General features: G+C 53.4%; 5 protein-coding genes across 5 annotated transcripts in view; 3 read left to right on the forward strand and 2 right to left on the reverse strand.

The window, feature by feature from the left end:
- MONBRDRAFT_30941 (uncharacterized protein) overlaps window positions 1–2,470 on the forward strand; it is a 2,771-nt gene extending 301 nt beyond the window's left edge. Inside the window, exons 2-11 of the mRNA XM_001742274.1 lie at window positions 75–218; window positions 331–466; window positions 657–769; window positions 865–960; window positions 1,141–1,266; window positions 1,437–1,683; window positions 1,766–1,871; window positions 1,940–2,033; window positions 2,129–2,188; window positions 2,272–2,470. Coding sequence (XP_001742326.1) covers window positions 75–218; window positions 331–466; window positions 657–769; window positions 865–960; window positions 1,141–1,266; window positions 1,437–1,683; window positions 1,766–1,871; window positions 1,940–2,033; window positions 2,129–2,188; window positions 2,272–2,427 — 1,278 coding nt within the window. The 3' untranslated portion in view covers window positions 2,428–2,470. The remainder of the gene's footprint in view (window positions 1–74; window positions 219–330; window positions 467–656; window positions 770–864; window positions 961–1,140; window positions 1,267–1,436; window positions 1,684–1,765; window positions 1,872–1,939; window positions 2,034–2,128; window positions 2,189–2,271) is intronic.
- Window positions 2,471–3,699: 1,229 nt separating this feature from the next.
- On the forward strand, window positions 3,700–5,645 carry MONBRDRAFT_19257 (uncharacterized protein; the record flags this gene model as incomplete). Its single annotated transcript, XM_001742275.1, has 5 exons — window positions 3,700–3,777; window positions 3,940–4,292; window positions 4,530–4,673; window positions 4,813–5,295; window positions 5,488–5,645. Coding segments are annotated over exons 2-5 (831 nt in total), but the record flags the coding sequence as incomplete, so codon positions are not given.
- A 4,238-nt stretch (window positions 5,646–9,883) lies between these two features.
- On the reverse strand, window positions 9,884–10,349 carry MONBRDRAFT_22347 (uncharacterized protein; the record flags this gene model as incomplete). The annotated part of the gene is made up of 2 exons (XM_001742728.1): window positions 9,884–10,001; window positions 10,141–10,349. The coding sequence occupies 2 exons, from the start codon at window positions 10,347–10,349 to the stop codon at window positions 9,884–9,886; spliced, it is 327 nt and encodes a 108-aa protein (XP_001742780.1).
- A 541-nt stretch (window positions 10,350–10,890) lies between these two features.
- On the reverse strand, window positions 10,891–15,997 carry MONBRDRAFT_22348 (uncharacterized protein; the record flags this gene model as incomplete). The annotated part of the gene is made up of 20 exons (XM_001742729.1): window positions 10,891–11,029; window positions 11,145–11,235; window positions 11,354–11,419; window positions 11,505–11,652; window positions 11,777–11,839; window positions 11,967–12,065; window positions 12,166–12,257; window positions 12,474–12,594; window positions 12,752–12,964; window positions 13,066–13,135; window positions 13,263–13,672; window positions 13,842–13,981; window positions 14,121–14,267; window positions 14,414–14,513; window positions 14,621–14,738; window positions 14,842–14,969; window positions 15,073–15,309; window positions 15,395–15,471; window positions 15,585–15,687; window positions 15,821–15,997. The coding sequence occupies 20 exons, from the start codon at window positions 15,995–15,997 to the stop codon at window positions 10,891–10,893; spliced, it is 2,739 nt and encodes a 912-aa protein (XP_001742781.1).
- A 1,338-nt stretch (window positions 15,998–17,335) lies between these two features.
- On the forward strand, window positions 17,336–18,147 carry MONBRDRAFT_22349 (uncharacterized protein; the record flags this gene model as incomplete). Its single annotated transcript, XM_001742276.1, has 3 exons — window positions 17,336–17,481; window positions 17,698–17,746; window positions 17,818–18,147. 3 exons carry the CDS (start codon window positions 17,336–17,338, stop codon window positions 18,145–18,147), a joined length of 525 nt encoding a protein of 174 aa, XP_001742328.1.
- Between the last annotated feature and the right edge of the window lie 253 nt (window positions 18,148–18,400).

An 18,400-nucleotide genomic window follows, 5' to 3' on the forward strand; every position in this document is an offset into this window, starting at 1 on the left:
GGGGGGGGGGGGGGGGCGACTGGTGCTGTGTCGATCTGTGGTCACCGGTTTAATAATATTATTATGACTTCTAGGTCGGGCTTCAAGACTTGCCGGATGATGTGCTCCGTCGGATATTTGAGCTACTGGATCTGACGACTCGCTGCCGTTTGGAAACCCTGTGTCGTCGGTTCCGTGACCTGCTTGTCACATGGCCCGTCCACATCAGTGGCCAAGAGGTGCGGACCCGGCTTGCTCCTCTACATCAAATCTGCATCGACGTGCGGCGCTCGGGTAAGTTTCTTTCATCGATTTGTTTTCCTTCTTCATCTGGTGTCTGTCACGCGATAGGTTCCGGGCCTCGGCATGCATGCCATCCGCGGGATCTTGGCGCAACATCGCAATGTCGTATCCTTTAGCTGTCAAGGCATGGACATTGATGAGCTGGCACCTGATCTGGTCCATCTGCTCGCCCGAAAAGCCCCTGGTAGGATCTTCCCACACGCCATCGTTGGTTGTGTCTTCTCCATTTTGCCAACCCTGCATTTCTTCCATGCATGGCGGCTGTCCCAGGCCCTCGGGGCCATCACCTGTTTCCTCCCCTTCTTGCCAGCGTGGCTGCATATAACAGCGCCTACATGGTGGGGACTGACGCGAGTCATTTGATGCCCAAAAAGATTTACAGGAGCTACACATGAACTTTGTTGACTGGAGCAATGCGTTTGACGTGCCCAACGCTCTTTTCACATGTCTGGCCTACTTTCCACGGCTACACACTTTGGCTTTAAATGTAGGCCCGTGCAACCATGACTTTCCGGGCCAGCCTTTCAACAATTGTCCATGAACGTGATCAACTCACCCTGTGGGGCCATCTTTGCTACCCAGGGCGTGCGCATGGAAGACTGTGATATCTCCATCGATGACAATCAACTGAGGTCTCTTCGTGGCCTCCATTTGCAGGCGGCAGGCTTGTGCCCTCAGGTGCAATTTTATCCCTGCAATCTCCTGCGCACGCTATGTCGGCCTGCGCCCTTCCCCTCCCCCTGCGCGCGCTCTTTCTTGATTTCTTTGTCTTTTCCCTCCTTTACAGCAACAACTCGACTCGCTTCTTCAACTCACAATGTCAATCGCCACCGATTGTCACCCCATTGGATGGTGCAGGCCGTGGCTGTTCTGCTACGGTTTTGCAAACTGCAAAGCCTGAATCTAGACGATGTTCTACCTTTGCAGGATCGGGACATCATTACCATCCTAACCAATAATCCAGATCTCGAAAGTCTGCTGCTGGTACGTGTGTAACGCCAAGTCAATGATCTTTGGTGGTGTTTTTTTTGAAGTCATCTACGATTGACTTGCTCGATCCATCTTTCGTGGCGGGCATTTTCTTGCTCCTCTTCCCCTGACTTTCCGTTTGACAATTCTTGACTGTGACAATGTCCTTGCTTGGTCCGCTTCAGGATGGTGATGACACGAGCAGTGCTGTGCTGCCTCACCTTGGAGCTCTGAGGCGATTGCGACGCTTGAGCATCTCCTTCTGCGAGTCCTTTACCGAGTTGACCCCGTTACATGCGTCTGAGCAGCTTCAGTGGCTCCGCCTGCGCAAGCTTGCCCTTTGTCCGTCACCGCGCGTGTGTGACTTGCTGCACAACCTCTGCAACTTGACACGACTAGACTTGCTCGAGGGCGTTCACGTGGATGATCATGGTGCGTGGTGGGCCACCGTGCGTGCCACACGATGCCACCAACCCCTTCCCTCATTCCTTGTGCGGTGGGTGCCTGGAAACAGTGGTTGCTGTTCTGGCGAGTCGATGCCTGCGGCTTGAATATCTAGTGCTGGCGTGGTGCTGGCAAATCACAGACCATGGCGTTCAGGTTCTGTGCCGAAATCTGCCGTACGTCCTCATCGGCTCTTGGACGCCTCTTCCTGTGGCGCCCAGTGTTCACGGTGGTTGTCATCTAGGCAACTGCGGGTTCTTGATTTGACGGGTCTCAAGGTCTTGACCGACGATTGCTTGAGCCCCCTTGAGGACCTGGCGTGTTTACCGCGACTGCAGGTCTGTAGTTTTGTTGCTTTTTGGATGCTCCTGCCAGGGGGTGCCGAGGATGCACGCACTTGATAGCTCACAGCGGCGGGTTGTTTGATTGACAGGAGCTCTGCTTTCGATATGTCAATGCTGTATCGAATGCCAAGCTTCTCGAGCTTACAGAGGTATGTGTACATGCCAGTGTGTTGATGTACATGTGTGCGTATGGGTGCGGAGGCTGCTCATGTATTCTACCTATATCCTGCAGGGACGCCCAGAGTTGGTGGCCATTGACTACTACGGCAATTCGGTCACGGCTGTGGAGGATCTGGACTTTGGTTACTTTACCCGCGACATCTTTGCCGATGACCTCGATGTTAAGATTGCTGCCACCCGCGCCGCGGTGACTCGTGCCACGTCCTAAAGTCTGCCGCGTGTCAAACCAGATGGAATTTAAAGAATAGGTGACTCCAGGCCGGCTTTGCCCCAGTCCGCAACAAAAAGCTCAATGGAAGAGCAAAAGCCAGGTTATTAGATGAGCGAGAGTGTGTATTTCGTATCGTCGGGCCAATATCAAGTTTGGACCCGTCTTGTGGAGGATCGTGCTAACCGCCGCTGTTGGATCAGCGTCTTGACCCGATACAGCAATCGAGAAAAGAGTGAGAGCGAGAGAGCCAGAGATTAGGCCCGTCAACTTGCTGTCATATAATCCAAAACGGGAATTTTACCACACACCTCCATCACACCAATTGTCATCACCTTTGATTCCGCAGGTAGGTGGGGCTCGAAAGATCGGCACAACTATTTTACATTTAGACATCAAGTTTGAATTCCCCCTACACAGCTGTCAAGGCCTACAGTCGGTAAATTGTCAGACAAATATCACAAAGGGAAAAATGGGTGTGTTGTGTAGAAGGAGTTGATATTTTGGCGGGGTCACATGCGTCGGAGAGTCCTGGGCGGGGTGGGTTGCGAGGTATCTGGCCACGATGTCGAGGTGGTGGCCATTGAAAGGGGAGGGGGAAGCGATGGACTGCCATACTGGACTGGCTGGTCCACTCTACCGTCCCAATCAAGAACTGTTGCCTCGTGCCTCATTCACCCTGTCATACACGTCGCTCATGTACCCTGTGACTCGGTGCCACTGGGTATTTGAGTGCATGTGTGCTGCTCTCCTTTCCTGCCGCTGTTAACTGCCTCATTCCACTCTGAGAAGGAGAGGCAGACAGAGAGAGAGTCAGACAGAGAGAGAGAGAGAGTCAGAGAGAGAGAGTCAGAGAGATAGACAGTTCAAGAGTCTGAAAGTCAAAGAGGAACAGGACATACACATAAAGAGAGACACAGAACGAAACTTGAAGCGAGGCATAGAAAGACAGAGACAGAAAACAGAACGGTGACGGTTCATTAAAAAAAAAAGAGAGACAGAGACAGAGACAGAGGCACAGAGACACACAGAGACACAGAGACACACAGAGACACAGAGACACAGAGACACACAGAGACACACAGAGACACACAGAGACACACAGAGACACACAGAGGCAGAGGCAGAGACACACAGAGACACACAGTGTAGAGTGAGGCAAAGAGAGAGAGTGTGTGTAGCATTTCTTCATCCTTGAACACACACTACACAACAAAAAGGTTTGTGTAACTGCTGTCAAACAAATTGTCGACTTCTTCGTCCTTTTGGACGGCGACCCCGACACACAGGACGCAGGCAGACGCACTGGGTCGCTGTCGAGCTGAACCGGGTGGTGGACACGCTTTGTTGGTCAGATGGGTGTGGTAGTGCGTCGACTTGCGCTGCAGTTTGACCGCATGCATGCTTCCTGCCACTGTGCTGCTCTCTGCCTTCCCAGTTGATTGTTTGCGCATGATACGCGTCACCGTTTTATGCAAGGCACGCTCATTCCTCGCATGCTGCTGCTATTAGTATCGACAGCCGTCTGAGTAGGCTCGCAAATAGGAACGACGACGCTTCTGTTGGGATTGATGAGCCTTGACGTGGTTCCAAGTACCATTGGCCCACCCACTGCTTAGCTGTCAAAAGCTGCATTGAACCTCGGCTGCCGTTGAGTCGATGATCCACTCGAGCTGTCAGTGAAAGGCTCCCGCCTTTCTTGCCCTCCCCTGCCTCGGCCTCACCCTTGACCCGCGCCGCAAGCGCTGAAAACTTGCCGCGGGTTGACAGTTTAGTCAGTACAAGCAAACTTGTTCTTCGTCCTCTCTCGCCCGTCGTCATGTCGGAAGCTGACCTGCCCCTGATCGGCGTCATTGAGGGCTTTTGTGAGTATTGTCGCTGTAAAGCACCCTCGCACCCTTTCTCTCCTCCCCCTTTCTCTGAATCTCAACCCCGCCTCTCAAACATACAAACACGACTCTCCGGCCATAACAGCTGGCCTGCCTCCCTGCACACGTCATGACATGCATCTCAATCCCCAGCTCACTGTATTCCAACCTTGTGTGTGTGTGTGCTTTGCTTTTTTGCTTTCTTGCTTATTTGCTTTTTTTTTTTTCAACCAGACGGTCGTCCTTGGAAGGCACACCAGCGTCATGACCTCTTTGCTCTGATGAACAATTGGCACTTGACGGCGTACATGTACGCCCCTAAAGATGACAAAAAGCATCGTGCCGGCTGGCGTGAGCCATACGATCAGGATGAACTCGGTAAGCTCGCTGTCATGTCCAACGAGCATTGCACTTTTGATGTGCTTGCGATGCACCTTTCAAAGCGCTGTCCTTGACTCATCCCATGTGTCCGGGCTACGCTTACACATCATGGCCCCAACGTGCTCTAATCAATCAGCGGAACTGCAAGACCTGATTGATGAGGCCCAGCGCCACGATGTTGAGCTCATCTATGCCATTTCCCCGGGTCTGGACATGACCTACTGCTCGGCTGACGAGAACGCGTTACTCCGCGCCAAGCTTGACTCCGTAGCCGCCTTGGGCTGCAACAGTTTTGCCATTCTCTTTGATGACATTGACGGGCTCATGAATCAGGCCGATATTGACACGTTTGACTCTTTGTGCCATGCCCACTGCACCGTGGCAAACGAACTTCGAGCACACCTAGCTCCCAAGCGCATGCTCTTTTGCCCCACCGAGTACTGTGCCTCTCGAGCCAACCCCAGTGTGTCTGAATCAGAGTATCTCCGCACCATCGGCCTCCGCCTTGATGCTGGCATTGAGGTCTTTTGGACCGGGGACTCAGTCATCCCTCGCGAAATTGATGTTCCTTCCCTGCAAGAACTCCGTGCCGTCATCAAGCGCAAGCCCTGCATTTGGGGTAAGACTCGCCGGGCCCGCTTCAAACGCCTGCACTCTGCTGAATCATGTCTGCCCCTTGTGCCAAACGCTCGCGCAGCTTGTTGTTCATGGCTGCTCACGTTTGCTCCCTTTCGCTTGTCCTCGCATCACTTTTTGGACGGATGGCCCCTGCTTACCACTTGACCTCCAATATGGGTGCCATGTCTGTTAGACAACATCCATGCCAACGATTTCGACAAGCGGCGCGTGTTTCTTGGCCCTTACCACGGACGTTCTTGGCAGATCTTGGAGCACGTCTCAGGTGTGCTGAGTAACCCCAATTGCGAGTACCATGCCAACTTCATCCCTCTGCAAACGCTGGGTGAATGGGCGAGATTGCGCTCGCGCTACAATCCCCGGGAGGCCTGTGAATCAGCCATCAACGATTGGCTGCCTTTTTTCAAACCAGGCCGAGAGCGGCTCAATATCACGGCCGAGGAAATCTCGTTGCTGGTCGACCTCTACCACTTACCCTATGACTATGGCGACAGCGCCTGGCGCCTCATCAATGACTTTGTATTTTTGCAAACCCATTCACCAAAGCTGAGTACGTGAGCAGAGCCACGGTTATTGCTGGGGTGTGTTTCCTTCTCGCGGGTTTTGAACTGATCTTCCGCACCAACCCCTGCTCCTTCTTGATTCGTAGCCAAGGACTGGCAGGAGCGTGCCAAGCTGTGCCGGGAGGCGGGTCATGCATTGACCTCACTCTCCCGCAAGTTGAGCTCCATCGTCTCACGGGAGCTTTATTCAGAGTTGTCCAACTACATCAACGACGTGAAGGAGGTGCGTTAGCGTCGCTCTCCAGACCCCTCATTGTTGTGGTAACTCGCGCGCCTCGTGGCTGCGTGCGCAGATACACTTGCATGTGCGACTCTGTTGTCAATCCAACCAAGGATCGACCTTGCGTAAGCGCTATCTTTCACCTGCGGTACTCTCTTTCTCTCTTTGTAGCTGGCGAGCGCGGTGGTGGCGTCCCTTGATGATATGGAGGCTATGAGCAAGCCCATGTTGCGCTCGGCCCCTCCGAATCTGGAACCCTCCGTCTCATCGGGGGGCATCATCGCCACCTTTCAGGCCCTGTTGCCTGCAAACCAAGCCAATGTGGGCACTGCCTTCCGTTACGTCACAGAAAGCAACAAGACCTACGTCATCCGACAGTATGAGGCCGGAGATCAAGGCGCACTTTATCAACTCTACACTGAACAATTGCTTTCCGAATCAATGCGTACGTCCCGTGCTCGGCTTTTGCGCGCACGCGTGTGGAACCCTCGGGACTGTGCTCTTTTTTTTTTTTTTTTTTTTTTTTTTTTTTTTTTTTTTTAAAAAAAGGGTCGCGGTCGATTGGCTTGACGCCTTCACTGACCTTGAATCGTAAAACCCGTTGTTTTTTTTTTTTTTATTGCTCCAGGAGCTGAGCTAAGTCCGATGGCCCTGCAAGCTTACGCTGATCGACACCTGGGGCCCTTCTTGCGTCTACCCCAATGTTTTGCGTATACCCTCGAGGTATGCAGGCTGCTCGCTGGATCGGCTGGATTAAAGCAGATCTTGCCTGACCTGGACCATGTGTAGGATAAGGAGGGCATTTGTGGGTTTGTGGTGGCGTGTGGCGACGCCACGGATTTTCAGCACCGTTACCTGACTGAGTATTTGCCGCGAGTTCTCACCAAGTACTCGGGCGAAGAGCTCCCCACTTCCAACGAGGGTACGCCTTGCGCCTGTCCTCGTGTAATTGTTTGCTGACATTTTCAGGCGCAGAGCGTACGAATCGACCGGGTTTGAGCGTTCCGCACAAGCTGATCTTGCAATCAACTTTTATATCCTGCAGATGGCATGAATTCGTCGGCGCAGGTTTTGGAGGAGCTCATGAATCCCCAGTTCCCTCAATCCTCATCATTTTTGGAAAAGTTTGTCTCACTCTTGTCCGAGAGCACCCTTGCTCAAATCTTTTTTGCCGATCGTTACCCTTCTCCATCACCCTCTGCTGCTTTGGTGACCCATTGTGCTCTTGCACCTATGGCCAACCCAACCAGTGCTCATTCCTGCGCGCCTGCTCTCTTTCTTCTCGGCCCTGTAGGCACTACCCTGCGCGACTGGTGCTGTGCGTCGACTCACGTGCGCAGGGCCATGGCAACGGGCGCAAGCTCGTCAATGTCATGCTTCAGTCTATTCGTGAGGCTAGCTTGCCCGGGGTCCACGTTCACCTCTTTCCTTGGCAATACTCGGTGGCCGAGTTCTTTGAGCACGTGGGCTTCCACGAAATGACCAGTGACCACATGGGTGTGTACCGTCACGTCCTGCGTTAGACATCACACCAGCTTTGGCGCAACTTTTCCCGAATTGCTCACCTATTGTTTGAATGGGATAAACTGCACAATAGAAATGGGTGAGGCGGCCGATGGCAGGTATTTTGGCTTTTCTCTACTTGGCCAAGACTTTATGCTTGCCTAGCTAGCTAGCTTTTTGCCTCGGCGGCATAACCATCAACGCTGTTGTTGTTGGAAAAATTGATGATTCGATCGGCAATGTCATCATTTTAATCATCCAAAGTGAGACGATAACACACTTGCATCAATAATCTACACCCACAAGCCGATAAATTCTGGTCCCAGATATAGGTCAACACGTATTCGAAGGCTGGATTAGGATTGTAGTTGTTCCTTCTGGTTCAACATATGATGAGCGCTCCGCTCTGCCCTTTTTACTATGGCAGACATTGAGTCAGGCCACACTCTCTTGTTACGCTAATGGCTCAATAGGACCCTCTGACCCCCCCCCTCCTCCCACCTCAACAAACTTGAAATGAAGTACCAATGACCGGCAAGGCGAGCTGCGTCATGGCATCGGCAGATTCGGCCCAAGTGGTCCTTGTGGTTTTGTGTGGACTGCCCGGCAGTGGGAAGACGACCTTGTCACGAGCGGTGTTGGCTGCAGCTGGCGGTGCACATGAACAGCAAGTGTTCCATGTCCGCTATGATGACTATCTGGTTGGTGTGCAAGCGTACAAGAGTGAGCGGCGCTTGGCGCGCGCCGCGGCTGAGCAAGCCTGTCACAACGCCCGCGATGCCGCGCTGAAAGCTGGGTGAGACGAGTGTAGCCGCTGTCGGTCTTCCGTCAAGTCTGTTTTTTGACGCTGTCGCCTTGGACCACCCTGCACAGCTCAGCGCCGTCGTTGGTGCTCTTGGATGATACCTTTCACATGGCTTCAATGCGCAAGGAGGCCTTCCACCTGGCGCAGCAACGTGAGCTTGGTTGTGCCATCGCTTCGCTCGCTAGCTGCGTACGAGTCTCACTTCAAGGCGTCGGGGCACCTGTGCAGACGAGGCCGGGCTTTGCTTTCTTAGGCTTGATACATCTTTGGACGAGTGCTTGCACCGCAATGCCCAACGCACTGGCTCGGCTCGCATTGCTGACGCCACGATACGTGCCATGGCCGCACGGGCCGACTGGCCTGGCCGCGAGCCCTGGGAACGCTTTTGCTTCACGTGGACAGACTCGGCCCTTTCGACTGAGGCACAGCAATGGTGCGCCCTCGCTGCCATGGGCCGCCAGTCAAAGCATCCTCCCCTGCTCACAGCCCCTGGTGTCGAACGACGCCCATCTTGGTCTAGGGACCAGTTGTCTCGATTATGGACTCGCGCTGCCAGCCAGCCCTGCTGCGATGAGGCGTTGGCAAGGCGCCGCCAGGTACACTTGATGCCTGCCCAGGCTGCATAGCAGGCTGCTTCTAGCATTTTTTTCCTGGCTCTCTTCGTTGCCCATGCTCTATCTTGTTCAATGTGTGCAATGTGTGCTTGCGGGCGACATTGCAGGTTTGTGCTGAGCAGGCACGCGTAGCCCAAGATTTGCGACATCAGGTGGATCTGGCTTTACGTCGGCGAGTGGGGGAGCTCATGCAGGGTCTTGACACCACACAAAACCGGTCAGTCGCACACTGCCACGCATTTCAGGGTCCAGGGCGCGTCTGTGCCCCCTTGCCGCTGGGTGCCGGGCGTGGCCGCCGCCTCATGAAGACTGCCAATCTTCTAGCCGGGATTGGGCTGCGCGTCTCGCTACAGCACGCCGCCTCATCTGTACTCAGGAATGGGGCTCAGTACACGGTGTGTGGCATACGCCGGCCATGATTGACCCATACCCGTTGGCATCCGGCAGAGCAGCGCTCATACTCGCCATGCTGTTTTGGATGCATTCAGAGGCCTTGGTCGCCTTTGACAAACAAATATCTTGCCCCTCCTGACCCAAAGTGCCGACCTGAGAATCGATTATTGAATCGCTTCACCGTGCACCAGTCACTTTTCAGCGCCAAGGCTCCTTGATCCTTGCGCCAGAAGCATGATTATTTGATTCCGCACGTCCTCCCCACCCTGTCCAAATACGCCCGAGCCTGCTCAAAGGGGGAATATCGCACGTCGAGAGAGGACTGAAAACAGGCCAAGAGAACGGGCCGCCACTGGAGCTGTTTGGGTGCGCACACATGGAATGTCTCGTCTGCAAGCAAACGGATGAAACGCTGCAAATGATCTGAGTCTAGTCGATTTCTCTCTATCATATTGGGTCCACGAGACCCTCCTTTAGTTGTCCTTTTTGCTCTCTGTCGTATCCTCGGATGGTTTATCACTGCTCTCAGCCTCCGAACCCGTCTGCTCCTTCTTGGCATTGTTTTGCGCCTCGGTAATTTGTGGGATGACCCTAAAAACCGCGAGAGGCGGAGCACGTGGTGCCAAAATGTTAATGCAATCAGGCCGCGCCGCAAGCTGTCATGTTCCCGGGACCAGCGTATCCCACCTCCCACCAGACCAAACCCAAACGCGCGCATTGAACCACGTACCAGATCATGAGGCCCGACAGGATGACAGTCAGGCAGAGGAGCACAATCACATGGATGTTTGGACCGACAACCACCAGAAGGAAGACATTGACCATGAAAAGAACCAGCAAGATGGCCGCCAGCACGATGACAACGCCCCCATTAAGGCCAGGTGTATAGATGGACTCGACCACGTCGTACAGGATCCCATTTTCCCCCACGGGCGGCATAACGGCGTCTGCCGACGCGGGGCTATCACTCGTCCCAGCCATCTTATCTTGTACAAGTTCCAAAAAAAAAAAATGTCCGTGTGTGGAAAATGGAGAAGGTGTGTGTGTGCAAACAGCTGTTGTGCACGGTGAATCGATGGAATGCACACGCAACTCGCGGCACAAAAGGTTTTGCTTTACGAACAGAGTGTTCGTGCTGCTAGCAGGAGCCATCAAGTCCCCAGTCCCAGGTTCCAAGTCCCAGGTTCCGAGTCCCAATTGACAAACGCGCAAATCAGCTGCAAACTAAATTATTAGATGGTCACATTAAAAAAAAAAAAAAGAGAAATTGCGCCCTTTATCCTGAAGCGTGAAGCTGTGGGGCAAGGAAGCTGACCGTGCAACTTGCCTCTCTACCAACCATGTTCAGAGAAGCTCCTGGAGCTCCCTGACATGCATGTAACGCTAAACATCTAGACACTGACTATCCTTTTAACAAAAAACAAAAAACACCTCCCTTGGCTCAGCAGCTCGACAAAACACAACGTCTTGAGCCAAAAATTTAGCCCAAATCGCCGACACCACCAGTCAGCACCAGGTGGCACAGATCGCACACACGTTGCGGTTTCGGCATCTGAAACTTGACAATTGGGCACTGCTTGGTACTGTCCTTCTTGCACACGACGCGTCCACAATGACGGCTGCATCGTCCCAAGAAACACCATGCCGAAGAAATCAACAAAGAACCCAGCACGTGATGCAAGCAATGAGAGGTATGCCACGGCGCAACCCCGGCGCTAGGCCAACCGAACCCACCAGTGGTGTTTGCGAGTCTTCGATGTAAACTTTGACTTGCACTCTTGGCAATAAGGCGCCTCAATCCAGGCGGGGGGATCCCGTATCAGCTCTATTAGGTCCGACAGACCCATGAGCCCACCCACGCATGGCAGGTAAAATACAACAAAAGCCTTCCTGTCTCGCTGTCAGAGGGCATGATGTCTGCGATGCTGCACGCAGGCTCTCACCAAGTAATTTGATCAACAATTTGCCCAGTTTGGGACTGGTCCGCGCAATATCGAAGCAGCAAGCACCTGGTGAAGCGAGATAGAAGGAAGATATGAGTCAAAAAAGCCCGTTGAAAATACATTAGGCAGAATCCGAGCGAGCATGCCATACCTTCTGCGTTGGGTACGCCGGGGTGTGCGCCGTTTCGAATAAGGCCCATTGAGATGTCTGATGCACCATTGCGCATGGCCACGTGCAATGGAGTGTTGCCCTCTGCATCCGTGGGGCTCAGATTATGGTTGATCAGCTCAAAAATGATCTGCATAAGAGCACCCAGTCTCATCCATAAGCCACAACCACTGCACGGAGGATGCCAACCCACTCAGCGTCTTCCTTGCATAGAGGATGCTTTCTCATTTGCATACAGGAGCCGAAACCCCCACCTTGAGAATCTCCAAGCCGTTGGGTGGCGCGCTTTCCGCGAGCAAGTGCAAGGGTGTTTGTTTCTGCAAGCCATGCAGAACAATCAGCAAAGGCTCTTGCATCCACACTTATGCGACCGCGAGCATGCCGGCATGCCACACGCGGATTCTGATCAAAGACACAGCTCCAAGCAAACGGCCGATGATATACCTGATTGTTCTCCGCAAAAAAATCCAAGCCTGGGATTTTGGTCAGCTGTCGAATGATCTCGGCCTGTGGTCGCTTCATGGCCACGTGCAATACGGTGTTCTATGAATGTGTCGTGCCATGAGTTGAGTATTGGTGCCGCCTTGACCAGCTTTGCACCCGCCATTTGCCAAACACTTAAGTGGCCGCCGTGACTACCTACCCCATCAGCATCAGCAGCATTGCAGTTGGCTCCGTGCTCGACGAGCAATTTAAATATGGTGCCGTTGCCGAGCAAGGCTGCAATGTGGGCCACTGAACGGCCGGCACAACAGTCAAGTGTCAAGTGTGAGTTTGTCGTCGACTCGCCCAAAAGTATGCCCAAACTTTGTTCTGGCTGGGATGACCAAGACTACTCAAACCTCTCTCTCCCTCGCCCTCTCTCTCCCCCCCCCCCCCCCCTCTCTCTCTCTCCCTCGCTCTCGCTCTCTCTCCCCTCCTCTCCTCTCCGCTTATAGAGAAACCACGTACCAGTCCAGCGTGTGTCGGCATCTGCAATACTATGGTCGGCGCCTGCCAGCAGCAAGGCGCGAACGCCCTGCTCAAACTCGCGCTCGACTGCAGTCGCCAAAGGTGTGCGCTTGGTTGAGTCCTACAAGGGAAGAAATTGTCTGAGATGCAGTTGCTACCGGCCAACAGGAACCAACGCAGAGTGCAACGACGCGTCCACCATAACGAAATATAATGCAGCAAAAATGCAAATGCCACGGCGCAGCCCCCTGTTTCATCAAACTCAACAAAAGACGTACGGCCATGCGTGCGTTGACGTCCACTTTGAGCTTGAGCAGAAACTCAACCGTCTCGATGTTGGAGTCGGCTACAGCCTCATGCAGATACGTCATGCCAAGCCGATTGCGCTCCTCGATGGCTGATGGTACCAAGCGCGAAATGCCTGAAGCCACATGCAGATTTTTCATAAACAAGGCTGCCCCAAATACGGTCCGATCCGCTTGATCGCGGAGCTATCGCGGGGCCAAATATGAGCGTGAGGGAGCGCAGAGAGTCCGGTGTTTTTGTTAGATGAGTCAGATTCCCAAGCCAACGGAAAGCAAACTTCACATACACCCAGTTTCAATCTGTCCTTGAGCCCAAGCAACTTCATGGCGACAGGCTCTTGTTGGGCATAGATGGCTCTATTGAACCATTATATCAGCGATAAGGAACAAGTCGGGTAGGTTGTGAAGCGAGAAAAATAAGCTCTTGGCGCACACGCACACACGCGCATGGAGCCAGCAAGTCCAAGCCACACCAAAGACCTACCGGTGCAGGGGGGTCTCCTGGGCACGATCTTGCGCATTGACATCGGCGCCGCGCTGGATAAGCGTGCGGATGATTTCGTTGGCATCGGCGCCAATAGCCGCAGCCATGTGCAAAGGTGTGCCGTCATCATCGTCGCGACGGCCGTTCACATCAGCGCCCAAAGCGAGCAACGCCGATACAATGGAAATGTTGAGATCAGACACGGCTTGATGCAATAAAGTCATGTGCTTGGCCACCTGCAGGCAATTGACGTCAAAGCCATGCTCTATCAGAGCACGGGCCAAGTCGTGCTTTTCCATGCTCAGCGCACTCCACATGGCATAGTTGTCCATGGTATCCACAGCGTACACATTGCAGCCCGCTCGGCACAACTCGTGAAGCAGGGCCAGGCTGTGCTGTTCTACGGCCAGCTATCACCACAGACCGCGCACGCGCAAGGATGAGGATGAGCCGTGAATGTGCGGGTGAGACCTGCGCAATGTGAAGCGTGATGCGCTCTGAACGTTCGCTGATTGACCAAAGCCATTGTTGTTGCTCCTGGGCATGGCTACTATAGTAAACCCAGGCCAAACTACCTACCAACAAGGGTGGACGACCATCTGGCGTCGGTATATCCACCTGGACGGGTTTGCGGATCAGAAGAGTTGCTGCCTTGGTGTTATTTGCCAAGATGGCTGTTTGCAGCAGGTTATATCCATCAGGCATGACCAGCTCGGCATCTAAAAGAAAGATGCGACGATGGCACAACATGTATGCACGAGCGGGGCAGAAAGATGAGCTCAAGCTGGTAAAGACACATCGTGCTCGCTTGATTAATCACTGAGAAGAGCGGACCGGTCGTTCGACCAACAATCGGACCTGCTTCTGCTTGGAGCAGGAGGGGCCCAATAACATCGATACTGTCTTCATTGGCCAAGGCCAAGGCCAAAGCTGAGCGCCCTTCATAGTTGACCAGGTTTACATCCAAGCTGGGCTGTGCCAATAGCGTCTCCACCAGCTTGGTGCCTACAAAGTGACGTGGTGTCATGCCAAGAGAAGCCTTTGTAAAGAATAGAACGCGTCGGCAAGCTCTTTTTCGAAATCCAAAGAAACAGAGGGACAAGCCCAAATAGCATGTGCAAAGTCTCAAAACACGCGTCAGTCTGCCGTACCCCATTCTGGCTTGGCCGCAATCACAGCTGTCATGAGGGGGGTGTTGCCCTCCTTATTCCGGGCATTCACGTTTGAATGTCGCTTGAGCAGACTTTCGCACTGGGAGAAAAGACGAAAGCAGCATAAACAGCATGAACCATTGGCATGTGAGCTGAAAAACAAGTGGGCGACGGAGAGGTTGAACGTGGCGAGCACATGAGACGTACCACAACTTGATTGCCGTTTGCACAGGCTGCGTGCAGGGGTGTCACATCATTCTGGTTGGTCAAATGAACATTGCAGTTGTGATCGATCAAGAACAGGGCGGCGGCAGTGTGGTCCTTGCTACAAAGTAGGATGAGATACATCCCCGAGCAGTGCGTGAGGTGGAGAAGCTATTTTGCCCAGGTCAAAATTGGTGGCGAACGAGATGCTCCGGTGCACGTACTAGATGGCATCATGGAGCATGGTGTCACCAGTCACGGATTGGAGATTAACATCGCAACCACGGTCCACAAGCTGTTGGGCGTAACGCTGATCCTCAAAGCCAAGGGCGAGCCACAACGGTGTGTGGCCCTATGCGGACATATCATCATCGCGACAGCATGAATGCATGGTAGGATGTGAGTGACCAAGGGCGGTATAAGCCAGGGCGGGGTACCATGGCCACCAAGCCCACCTCATTGTTGGTGATATTAACGTCGACGCCCGGAGCTGAAAGCAGAAGATCAACGACCTTGGCATGCTTCTGGCGGATAGCACAATGACTGGGCGTATCGCCTTGATGGTCGCGAGCGTTGACATCCACACGACGCTTGAGTAAGGCAGCAGTGACAGCGGCAGAGTCTGCAAGAGCTGCACAGTGCAAGGGTGTTGCTTGGGCAACCGCGGTGGTCACGCGAGGATCCGCATTGTTCTAGAACAGGGTTGAGACATTTGTTTTGAATCAGATAGATCAAGACAGCAGGTGCATGCAGGCACTATCATGTATGGTGACTAACCTCAATGAGGAACAAGGCTGCCGTTTCGTTTTGCTCTTCAATGCACGAGTGCAGCAGGTGACGAACGTCATCCTCGTCTATTCTCGGGGGAAGGGGGCGGGGGGAAGGACAACAACGGATTGAGCCGTAACAGGACATGCTACTCTGTTCCTTGAGAGGAGGCCAATGAATTTTAGGTTGGCAAACTCACCCTTGGCGTTGACGTCGGCGTTGTGTTGCACCAGGGTCGTGGCAATAGCCGTGTTTCGCAAATCCAGCGCCAGTTTGAGGGGCACCGTGCCTTGATCGTTGCACTGCGTGAGGAGACAAACGGCGTGGCAAAGAGAACAGGGCATGCTAAATGACCGTGCGTGCGCTCAAGGCAACGTGCAATGCCAAGATGTGTGGGCGCTTGCTGGGCGCGCAACGCGCTCGAGGAGCTCGGACCTCGTTAATTTTTGAGCGCAGATCCAAATCGTTCTCAACCAGATAGAGAAACACGACATCTTCCCGCTGTAGCTGCACAGCAAGGTGCAGTGGATAGGTTGTCTTGCGTTTGATCTTTGAGAACATCAAACACCAGCCACAGCTCAGGGTGAGCGACGCCAAGATGAAGAAGAGCATGATGATACCTCACAAAGCAGAAGCGGCAACGGAAAAGGGCGATAGCAGTAGCAAGCCTTCGGACAAAGACCCTGCATACCAGATCATATAGCAATGACGCCTCCAAGTCCGCAAACTGCTCTGGGCGCAGATCATCCCATTCGTTGGCCATGTACTCTATGGTATACTGGATCGTAGTGGGTGCCAATCGAGAAGACAATGATATCAGAGATGTCACGATCCGGCATTCCTTCTGGACCTATCTCTTTTCCTTTTGACGGGCTGGCAATCGGGAACACGGGACAGTCTCGCCTCGTGTACCTGCTTGAGTTCCGCAGCATTGACGCGATGGGCAGCGTTGAGAATTGCAACGCAATTGTTGAGACAGACTTGATCCACCACCAAGTTTTCACAGCTAAAGAAAGAGTGAAGCCAGGGGTGAGGCATCAGACGTAAAGTATACAAGGGAGGGTGGGGGCGCAAGTGTGACAAGAGGGGCAAGCGTTTTTATAATAACAAAGTGTACGAGACCGAGGCCAAGGCCCCATCAGGACTTTGACATACCGACGTAGTAGAAACGGAAGCTCATGGGCGTTGGCAGCTTCGAGGAGGGCGAGTCGGTCATCGAGCGTGTCTGACAAGCCCGCAATCTCATCCGTGTACAAAAATCGAACCATGGCTTGGCCCACGGTCCAACTGAATCAGTTTGGTTGTTTTTTGGGGGGATCAAGCGGGATCAGAAATGAGAACGAAATAGGGATGCCGTGTGATTTTCACGTGAAGCAGTTGCTGATCGGCGGGCGATTTACCTGAGACGGGGTAGTTCCAAGGCGCTGGTGGCGGCCAAATCAGTCACGGGCCATTTGCCGCGGCTGGCCAGAACAAAGCGATGCGCCTTGATGCTTCGTCCAGCAATGGAGATTGTCAAATCACTATTGTCAAGCGCCAGAAATCAGTGGGAATGACAACAGCTGCGTCGAAAAGCCGGACTTCGGCTCAAACTAGTGCACATCAGGGCCGAGAATTGAGGGCAAAATACAGGATCGGTACGCCTTCAGACCTGAAACGGTCTGCATCAAAGAGCTGCGCGGTGAGAGCCAGGATGGCTGAGCGTGATGAGGTCAGGAGCGCCTGGCCTTGACCATCGCTCTCATATGCCGATAGCCGTTTTTCCAGCTCAAGACAGTGTGTCTGAGGACGTCACATATGAGTCAAGCACCAAGAAAAATACATGCCGGCATGAGCTGGGTAATTTTAAGATGAAGGAGTGCAGCCCCCGCAGCTCAACTCAAATGCCCGAGCGAACAAAAGACGAGTTGCACAATCAGGTTCAAGGGTCGAGCCAACCTGAAGCTTGCGATGCTGCTCGCGCAGCAAATTCAGGTGGGCGGCCATGCCGGAAAGACCCGGAGCCCACTGCCCGTGAATAGCACTGGCTTTGGCGGCAACGGATCTCTAGTAGGCGATCAGTGCAGTGTTATTTCAGACCGACCCCGCAACAACAGGTGTGAGGCGGATGTGGCAGGCATGGAATGAGGTCTCTCTTGGAAGCAGCGCGGATCAAGTCACTCGGACGATCAGAACAACACCGACAACAATCAACACGCAAAAGCGTGTCCAAAGACAGCGGAAACCGGCCCTGGCAACAACGACGACAAGGACGATGCCAAGCCACCTTGCCAGCTTCATGCTCCCCCCGCCCCCTGAACACCCGCCACCAGGCGCACACACCGCGATCTCACCGGCGAGAGAGAGAGTGAGAGAGCGAGAGTGAGAGAGAGAGAAAGTGTGTGAAAGTCAGACTGAATGAAACTGAAACGTCTTACATTTAACATTGTCAGACAGTGATGAAATCCAGTCTGGATCCCTTGTTGGTTGGGTTTTCTCTCTCTCTCTCTCTCTCTCTCTCTTTCTCTCTTTTTCTCTCTCTCTCTCTTGATCTTTCTCTCTCTCTCTCTCTTGATCTTTCTCTCTCTTTCTCTCTCTCTCTTGATCTCTCTCTCTCTCTTGATCTTTCTCTCATCTCTCTCTCTCTTGATCTCTCTCTCTTGATTGATCTCTCTCTCTCTCTCTTGATCTCTCTCTTGATCTCTCTCTCTCTTGATCTCTCTCTCTCTCTCTCTCTCTCTCTCTTTCGCTCGCTCTCTCTCTCTCTCTCTCTCTGTGACTGACAGTGTACAAAGGTCTGATCGAACGGCGCCTGATGCTTGAAAGAGGCGGTGGAAGGGGGGGAGGAGGGGTTCCTTTGCTTTGTTCGGCTTGGTTCAGCTTCCAGCCCTTCGCTCATTGCTGTGTCGACTGTATGGATGCGGCGCCATATAGGGCACCCCCCTTTGACTGTGCATGAGTGCGTGTGTGTGGAAAAGAAAAGAGGGGCTGAGACTGAAATTTTTAGGGCTCGGGAGAGGCTGAGATCTCTCCATC

Source organism: Monosiga brevicollis, genomic scaffold (genome assembly GCF_000002865.3).
Source record: "Monosiga brevicollis MX1 MONBRscaffold_2 genomic scaffold, whole genome shotgun sequence".
Taxonomy (NCBI): Eukaryota; class Choanoflagellata; order Craspedida; family Salpingoecidae; genus Monosiga; species Monosiga brevicollis.